The 9,986-nt window shown below is 38.4% G+C and overlaps 1 protein-coding gene across 3 annotated transcripts in view; it reads right to left on the bottom strand.

Moving 5' to 3' along the window:
* The window catches only part of LOC145775199 (uncharacterized), a 40,212-nt gene that overhangs the window by 21,306 nt on the left and 8,920 nt on the right, over positions 1 to 9,986 (bottom strand). The window contains exons 7-10 of one of the 3 annotated variants that reach the window (XM_082586442.1): positions 8,870 to 9,001; positions 6,094 to 6,179; positions 5,673 to 5,759; positions 4,991 to 5,344 (exon numbers count right to left, since the gene is read on the bottom strand). In XM_082586442.1, coding sequence (XP_082442568.1) covers positions 5,242 to 5,344; positions 5,673 to 5,759; positions 6,094 to 6,179; positions 8,870 to 9,001 — 408 coding nt within the window. In that variant the 3' untranslated portion in view covers positions 4,991 to 5,241. Of the gene's footprint in view, positions 1 to 4,990; positions 5,345 to 5,672; positions 5,760 to 6,093; positions 6,180 to 8,315; positions 8,471 to 8,869; positions 9,002 to 9,986 lie in introns of those variants that run through there. The other 2 variants (XR_014290132.1, XM_082586443.1) reach the window with 2 other exon arrangements.

The raw sequence follows: 9,986 nt of genomic DNA, 5'->3' as shown, positions 1-9,986 counted from the left end.
GCGCAAGTGGAGAGACTGGATTGAAAGCAATGCAGGAATAGTCCAGTCGTTGAAGCGAAAAAAAGGGTCGAACCTTGACTTAATTGGTGTAAAGCTGAAACTTTGCACATTGCTTCTGTTGATTATGTACATTGACCAAAAAAAATCCCCGTGAAAATCTTTTGGTGAAAAAAAGTTATCCGCTTTTTTTGAAAATCCGCCAATTTTTTTCTCAAACTGGCGGATAAACAAACTTTTCAAACAAAAATTTAAAAACAAAAAAAATTTTCTACAAAAGATTTTCCAAAAGGTTTTTTCTAGTAGGCCTATTTAGGCTATCATCAAGAATAATATATTAAAAATCTAGGAGAATCAGAGCACCGGAAAGTTGTCATTTTCAAGATGGCCGACAAAACAGTGTAATGACAATAATTCACTTAATATTCATGCTAGAGCTTTAATTCTGGCGTCTATCCCTAAGCTTAAGGTGGTAAAGAATTCATTAAAACAATTGAAAATGAAATTAACTCATTAGTTTAATGGAAAGACTTATATGAAACAAAACCAATAACGTGAAACATTGGCTGTACAGGAATGGCAGACCACTTATTAAGTTATTTACATTCAGTTGAATACTGAAAAGTTTGGGTGTTCATTAGGACAATTATCGCTTCTAGTACTAGTTGCAACGTTCATCTGATGAAATTGAAAGTAAAAGCTACAACAAACAGGATGGTTTATTGCTTTACTGACGTTTCGCGCACCATGAGAACGCGCATCCTCAGAGCGAATAACATTCAAAATAAAACTTCACAAGGTTATATACTGTAGTGCGGTTGAAGGCAAGAAAAAATAACAGATAACTTAAAATTGAACAACTGGCCAATGATGTGTGAGCGGTTACTTTCCACGTTAAATTACGTAAAAACCTCCATCAATTAGTCCTGGTCATCATCTTCATCCAGTAATGACTGATTGTACGTATTGTTACAGGCATCAAGTTGCACTGTCCACATGATGCGGTACAGGGTAGATTATTCTGCCTACAGCTCCACCTGGCAGTGCTACAGCCAGTTGTACAGTTGCTGTAGGTTCTATAAGAGGGAATCTGGGTCAGCATCCATGTCCGACTCTGTTGTCACAAACTGACTGCCTTCCAGTTTCCAACCCCACCCGTAAGTTTCCATATCACCTCCTGTCCTAGCCAGACCATTATTTGGTAGTAAACCCTTAGACAGTGAAATTTTGTCGATGACTCAGTAGGTGGTAGGCGTTCTGGGCGTTCTGGTAGGCGTCACAAATGATTGGGAAGAGACTACTTTTTTATTAGTAATCTGTAGCAATGACGAGAGGGAATCCGTCCGCGTGCCCCCAAAAATCACAACCATTGCTTGACAATCTTTGTTCACAATGGATGCTGCTGTCTGCTTTGGAAGAAGGAAGTAATTGGCACAGTCTTTCAGAGTAGCAGCACCCTTTACCAGCTTGTGAAAGACAAATTGCTTATCAACACCAAAGATTCTTGATGCTGTGTCACATCCAGTGTAGGCATGTAGAAAAAGTAATTGGGAACATAATTCTTCACCCATCACCGTTTTCAGTTCGTTTATTTGATACACTTTGTCAGCATTTTCCTTGTCGGAACGGAAATATAGATCTTTGTTTGCTTGTTGCGCATAATGAAGAAGCAGGACCAACAGATCTGTGTCTTCTTCAATCAACGTTGTCGAGTATCACATTACATTAACAACAGTAGCCTTCACAATCGGAACATCAGCATCCCCTGGGACATTGATCACTTTGCAGCCTTTTGACTACCCCGAAGTGTTTTACTGATCAAGTCGATCATTGTTCGTTTGTTTATGCCTACATTAACGTCATTCTCGGCCACAACACCATTCACAATATTCCTCAGGGTTTGATCCTGAGAAAAAGGTACATAACCAGCCAGTGATGTATTCTGCGCTTCAGGATGCCTTCTGCGCTTCAGGATGTCTTCTGCGTCTTCAGGACCGAGATTGAGTGTCGGTTGCGTAGCGAAGTGGTGAGAACGTCTGCGCGACGTTCGAAAGGATGTGGGTTCGACACCGCTCCAGAGCACGCGACTGTGTCTAGACACAGACACTTAATGGCAACCCAAAATAAGGAGAGAAGCTGACTCGAAGACTAAGCCTATATGTCACTTCGCTGCCTCCTGTCGTCTGTTGTAGGCTATCACATCTGTGATCGCAGTGTCATTGTATGTTATGTATCGCCTTGGGCGCAAATGAAACACGATTATTATTATTATTTAGGAGTGCGTCTGTGCTTGGATAGTGATCATTAACAGTTGGAACACCATTATTGATGAGCCTTGCCGCAGTTTTAACTATTTCTCTCTTTTGTGACTTTTCATCATCCTCATGTCTTGTTTTTAGGTAATGAGATCGGAGGATTTCGGATGTCTTCTCTCTCATAGTGACAATGCAATGAAGGCCCTGACCTTCAGCTATATAAATAGATTCACCACACTGTTTCTATAATTGGGTCTTCAGATATTTTGATCCTTAAGGAAGGCAATCATCATTTGCTAAAAACTCCTTCATTTTAGATCTGAGGTCTGATATCGTTAACTGTTCTTCATCATTCCGTTCAAGATGGGAACACATCTTTAGAAATGCCTGGTCCTGTTCCTCATCCTTAGGTCGCCCAGATTTTAGACGTTTTGCCTCAGGTACTCTGCCGCATTGCAAGGGTACGTTAAATCCACATATAAAATTAACACTACAAGAATGATGGTATAAACAGTCTGCAGCATGCAAATCGCTACCGTAATATTCAATACGACCTTTCATGGCGCATGACCAATTGTCAGAACGTCTCTCACAACACTCTAATATAGTCCTTGCAAAAACATCTGTTTTAACAAAACTAAAGCCAGGTCTGTCCGTGAGAACTCCAGTCCCACAAAACAAACAATGAGTCTTACTGTGGAAATTGCCATCAAAAATTCGAACACTTTGTTTCCCCGTGAGGCAGGACCCACTTTCCTCTCTGTTCGTCTTAAGCTGCAGTGTATATCGATTGGGTTGGTATAACGTTTACGACAGTCTATGTGTACTTTTCGACCAGCTGTCGCAACAGTATTGTCCCCTCTATTAGTACTAGCAGCATTAATCCTATCAGCACCTTTTTGACGCAGTATAGCCTACTGGAGGCTCCAGAAGCTTGAATTTCCTTGTCACAGACGGTAATTTCTTTGCAGGCATTTTTTCTGAACTCTTTTTCCGTGTATCCGTAAACTTCCTCCGGCAATCACGGTGGACCAAAACTTTGCCAGTGTGAAATAATTGCAGTATAAAATTTACTTTTAAATGAGCACCAACACTAACTATAATTTCATAAAAATTGAATAATTCAGTAATTGTATATTTAATTACCATACAGTAATTGAATACAGTAATTGAATTTCGAAAATAGCGGATAACTTTTTTTCACCAAAAAATTTTGACGGGGGATTTTTTTTTGGTCATTGTACATAATGAACAGAACCAATGTGCAAAATTTCAGCTTTACACCAATTAAGTCAAGGTAAAACCCTTCAACGACTGGACTAGAAATCAGTCAACGTGTGTTAGGTGGAAAAGGAATGCCAAAAGAATGAAAGACAAGCGTGGTGATACCCATCTTTAAGAGAAACGGTGATGTAATGGATTGTGGGTCATATAGGGGAGTAAAACTATTCAATGAAGGTGGTGGAAAGGCTGTTGGAGAATAGAATAAGATTTGTAGTGAAGCTGGACGAGATGCAGTGTGGATTTATGTCTGGGAACGACATATGCTGTTTTTATTTTGAGAAGGTTGCAAGAGGAATATCGGGATAAGGAAAAGAACTTGTATGCTACATGTGTTTCATGGACATAGAAAAGCCGTTTGAGTGATGGAATCGGCAATGAGAAAAAAGAAATACCAGAGGCACTTGTGCAAGCAGTAACGAGTCTTTATGACGGTGCAAGTACGAGAGTTCGCGTTGGATCTTCCCTCTCAGACGAGTTTTCGGTGAAGGTTGATGTACACCAGGGTTCTGTCCTCTCTTTGATCTTTGCCATTGTGATTGATGTGTAAGAGAAGAGTCATTGATGGAGATACTGTACGCCGATGATTTGGTTTTAGATCTGAGAAAGAAACTTGAGAAGTGGAAGGAGTCGCTTCCGTGTAAAGGTATGCGTGTCAATATTAAAAAGACAAAGATATTAAAAAGACAAAGACGTTTTGCCTCAGGTACTCTGCCGCATTGCAAGGGTACGTTAAATCCACATATAGTCCCACAAAACTCCAGTCCCAGTCCCACAAAACAACTCCAGTCCCACAAAACAAACAATGAGTCTTACTGTGGAAATTGCCATCAAAAATTCGAACACTTTGTTTCCCCGTGAGTGGAACGTAAGTGGAACGGAAGATGAAACCACAATGAGTAAAATCGACCCTTGTGGCATATTTGGAAAAGAGTAAGGGAAAATTCTGTTATGGGTACGAAATGCAGGAAGTGGATGCAAAGATGAAGAGAGTGACATGCAGATCCGAAGATGGTTTTGAGTGTGAAAGATGCAAGAAGATTTGAAAAAGGAATAGTTGGTCCTGTTGAAACGCTGAATGATAAAGTTGAATCAGTGAATGCCTTTTGCTATCTAGGAGATAGATTGAATGACAGTGGTGGTGAAGTGTGAAGCGGCAGTGACTGCAAAGATAGGATTTGATTGGGTGAAATTCAGAGAGTGTCGAGAGTTGTTATGTAGAAGATTTCCGTTGAAAATGAGAGGAAGAATTTATACTAGTTGCGTAAGATCTGCAATGTTGTACGGAAGTGAGACAAGGTGCTGATGACCAAAAGGAATACCAAAGAACTTATAAACTTGCTTGGGTTGAATGAGAATGTTGATAAGTTGGCGAAGGCGCATGGAGTGAGGTGGTATGGGCATGTTTTGAGAAGAGATGAAGATGATGTTTTGAGAAGAGCGCTAGAGTTGCAAGTGGAGGGTCGTAGAAAACTAGACCTAAGAAATCGTTAAAAAGGCAAGTTGTCGAGGAAAGCAGCAAGGTGAGCTTGACAAGAGAGGACGCGTTAGATCGATGTGGAGGTAGGGTGTGAAGGCGATTGCGGCACTTGGAGGTGAATCCGGCCACCTTCGGTATCGGGGACATCACCGAATTAAAATTTAACTACTACTAATTGAAACATATTAAAATTTAGCAATGTAACAAAACAAATTATACAAAATGCATTTATTCAAGAAGAACAGGATTGTTGTCAAGATTTTTAATCTTATTCCAATATTTCTTCACTTCAACACCTTCCCACGTTGCATTGCTGAGCGGTTTAAATATCCTACCAACAATACAAAGCATGTTATTAAGTTCTGTAATTTTACCCTGATGAAATTAATACAATTGAGATCATTCATATCGGACAACGAAAAACCATCGTGTCCAAGATACAGTACAATACGTTCATCGCGAACTTCCTTAACAATAAGCTGTACCAGCTTGCTTGCCAATCAATTCACTTGTTTGGCGACATGCGCCAATTTTAGGACGTTTTCAAGTTCAATTTTTTTAGGATATGTATAATTTTTGGGTTGAAGTTCACGGGTCACGGCGCTGTTTCTACTCAGCATTTAAGGATACTGTTTAGAAGCTATACTTCAAAAACTTACTTTTCCATCACTTCGTCAGAGACTTTTTGTTCGTGTTCACTGATCCCTTTCTTCATTACGTCAATATTTGTATCAAGATTTTTCAAACTGCATTCCAAGCGAAAATTAATTAATTACTTTTTTACTTCACGCAAATAACTTCAATATTTTAATAAGTTTAAAGACCACAATGTAGCCTAATGTAAAAATCGTGATATGGGATTTTTAATGCTCGCAATCGAATATATATTGGCATTAAGAAGCTACCATCTTACCCAGCTACATAAAGTTGTCATTTTTACATCTTATCAACGTCGTCAGACCTGAATGGGTGAAAAATAAGCACACAAACTTAACTTATGATTTAAGCAACATAAATTAAACTACAGCTTAAAATAATTTTAACTGAACGACAATTATTCAATGCAATCGGAATGAAGACCTTGCTGTTCCAATCAGTGTGGTATCCACCCCAGGTTGTTGCAGGGAAAAGTGAGTGGCGATCTTTGCGATATCAACCCCGCGACTCTGTGAGAACAAACATAATTTAGAAGACACATCCATCGCATTATTGCATAAAAATCAATGCGATAGTTATTTGACAAAAACTGTAATGGGTGACTTTGGTTTTCTTGCAGCGCAACAGTTGGATTTTTAAGTCGTTGCTGTAAATGTGTCAAGGTTAGAATAGAAATAAAAATTTATATTAAATAATATTGAGCGTAGTTTTTGTTTATCGTATCCAGGCTTACACGCGGTGGTTGAAAATTTAGATTAAGTGGACGGGAAGGCAAGGAAGCCAATCTTCGTGTCCACCTTCAGGCATACCTTCAAGTGTCCTGCCACAGACACAGCCGCATGCTCTTGAGTGGTGTCGTACCGGCGCCCTTTCGATTGCCGTTCCAGTGTTCTCACCACTCGGCTATGCAGCGTAGTGATTTAGTTAAACTAACAGGGTGACGAGGTTCTGACATCCAAACGATCACTTTGTGTCAATGACTAGGGTTGTAAAGGGGTGGAAAGTTTCCGGGAATTTTGGAAACTTTCCTAGAAACTTTTCAGGAATTTTGAAAGACTCGGGAATATTGGGAATTTTCATTTGGCATTTATTATGTTTAAAACATTTGTTAAATATTTCATCAATTAGAAAAAAATATCAAAAACCCAACTTAAGCATTTCTTATTTTCTTTAACTATTATAAATATTAATTTGGTGTTAATTAAGAATGAGGCGTATGCATACTTTTTCAATATTTCAAAAAAATACTGATCATATTTGGGAACACTCACACCAAGGTCTGCAATAGGCTCGCAAATGAAAGGGCGGAAAAACTAGTATCAGTCAGGTCAAACAAAGTTTGGCATTGTTTGAGCTCTGTGAAGACAAGTCAACTCAAGTTGAAGTTGACTCTGAAGTCGATGACGCTGCCAGAACAATCATTAGTACATCACCTGAAGAAGCCGTGCCGGAGGAGATGCTAACCGGCAGCAACTAGAACAACGACTTTGTAACTGACTCAGTAGGCCTATTGTTTTTCTTTGCAAAAAAACAGATTGGTGATGAATCATTTTTGGAGTTATTAAACTAAACCATGTGTTTGTATGTTCTTAAGTATTTTAGTTATACATAGTCCTATTATTCTAAACAGTATAAGGCCATTATTTTCCTATTTCAACATCAAATTAGATCGTTTTGAAAGTTTCCTAAAATTCCCGTTAATTCCCAAAATTTCCATGGAAAGTTTAGGCTCTGAAAATTCCCGGGAATTTTGCAACCCTATCAATGACGCTGGACGAAAATATTCATTTAAGTGAATTAATGACTTGTACGATTGAAAACTAATATGTCAGGACAATACAGAAGCTAAATCACGAAAGAGCTATGTTTTTATTTGAAGCTTTATTCAATAACAACATATTTGGCTTAACCATACAATATGACCAGGCTTTTAACACAGCTCATTATGATTGAATAATGGGGGGAAATGAAGTAACGGAGGCCCTCATATCCATTCGTAACTCGTCTATTCTGATTGCTTAGCTAAAATATAGTTGCAAATTTCTCATTCTGTAAATTTAGGTGTGAAAATTTTGGCAGATCTTGAAAAAATGATTCTGTTGACTAAAGACTAACTCTTCTTCCAGTCGTGCTTTTCAAGGATCTTAGGGTCAAAGGTTTATTGAAAGACGACACTGGTAGTTTCATAATCTTGTGAAAATCTATCAAACTCGTCTAGAATTTCCATTAAACCAAGCTGAGTTTTGACCCAAATGAAGATGGGTTTTAACAAATTTGCCCAAAGTTTAATGGTTGTGTTTCTGTTGCAGGGTTGATCGGTTTTAAAACCTGGTTTAAACCAGGCAGTTTTGACCACCTATTACTGGTCAAAACCCCTTCAGTGTATGAATCAAGTTGCTTCTCAATTGAATTAAAAATATTACCCTCCATGTTTAGTAATGATGTTCAAGTATATTTTGTTTTGATCAACAATAACCTGAATGCAGGATTTGGAACAAAAAATATTCAATTTCTCTGTTTATTTTTGATATTTCAATCAGTTGGTTATTTTAGTTATTGAGAAATTTCAAATTCTAAAAATAAGTTTCTGATAAACCAAAAAATGCTTGGTAGAACGATGAACCATTTGCACAGCCAACTGAAGTACAAGAATTTATTCCAACAATTTTTTTTTATGAAAAACATTTGCCATAAAATTTGCGCAACATTTGCCCTCCCGTTGCGTAGCACATAAGACGTAGCACGACATGTAATTAAGGTAGTAGTCTTCACGCTGTTTGATGTCTTGTTTTTGGCGGCGCTGAAACAAGAGAAGAATCCAAGATAAATATCATCTTTCGTACGAATTTTACAGGCAGCCATCTGTGGCTGCCTGACAGGTCGGTATTGGCGGCCATTAATGAAAGTTCAGGCGGCCATGGCCGATTGGCCGCCCGCTATTTCGAGGCCTGCATATCAAAATGGTCACAACTCACAACTGCTTTTATATTTCCTAAATAGCCCATAGCTCAGGTAGCCGACCATTCACTACATAAATATATTTTTCTGGGTTTTGACCGGTTTAAATCTAGTTTTTACCGGTTAAAACCAGGTTTAAACCGCTTAGAGATAAACCCTGTTCTGTTGGACAACGATTAAAGCAAAAATGTCTAATAACTAGTAACTACTGTACAATCATTATTTGACTGTCAGTACTTACCTGACAGTATTCAGCAGCTCTTTTGCATTCTCTGCGTATATTCTCGCCAGCAGGATGCCAAGCAGCAGGGCCACGATTTGTCAGCAGACCCATGGACAAGATCGAAGCGTTAATAACCCCGATGTCTTTCGACTGCGTTAAAAAACTATTAAACTTTTATCTTCGAAGCATCAAAACTCACAAACAAAAATGTGCTTAGTACAAATATTTTCAAAATGCGAGTGACAGAAAGATATTCCGATAATAATCAAGGCTTGAAACTAGGGCTGTAGGGTTAGGAGGGATTTGTGCGTGTCCGGAGTAGGAGTCGTTAAAAAAGTCATACTCCGACTTGATACAAATCGCTAAACGATAAAAATCTTGTGTTTTGGTAGCATATATCTGCGAGTGTTTGAAAATATATGCTGAAGTCACTGTATTGCTCACTCATGCGAATCGTTGCACCAGGATCTTGCAGCCTGTCAGCTCTGCACCGAAAGCTTGTGCAGTAGCAGTGAAGAAAGCAAACTCTTTCGACTAGAAATGATCAAGCATCAAACACATTCTTTTCAGTCAGATCGTACGGCAATGGAAAAGAAGCGGACAAACGCAAAGATTCAGAAAGCAAATCACTGATTATGACATCCTTCAGCGAAAACACGGAAGACCTTTGAGCGGAGTTTATAGCAGCAACTTCATGAATCGTTCACAACTGCTAAATTGCATATCAAACAAAGTGAGAATATGCAGAGTAAGCATTGTGGGAATGCAAATCTAATCAACACATGACATCCAAAACAAGCTAAGATATCTACTGTTGAAAAATATTGTCATGATAAACGCAAAAATATGTGAAATGGTCAAAACCTTGGATTTATTGCTAATGGAAGCATATCACAGATATTTTTACTTTTTAAACATTCCTCGTTACATTAGGATCAAATGATCAATGAAATCTATTTAAGTTCATATACTTTTTCTTGCAAGTTAGTTTGGAATCTTTGGATACTGAAACTAGAATCAATCGGCAAAATTCAACAATAACATTATTAACACAACACCAAACGCTATTAAATCCAAACTAAAGAATGTGAAACCCGCAATCGCTCAATCCACAGCATAAAATCTTTAAATCACC

The sequence above is a fragment of the Aplidium turbinatum genome, chromosome 8, assembly GCF_918807975.1.
Source record: "Aplidium turbinatum chromosome 8, kaAplTurb1.1, whole genome shotgun sequence".
NCBI classification, from domain to species: Eukaryota; Metazoa; Chordata; class Ascidiacea; order Aplousobranchia; family Polyclinidae; genus Aplidium; species Aplidium turbinatum.
Note: the sequence above shows the minus strand (reverse complement) of the source record. Positions and strands in the feature narration are given on the sequence as shown.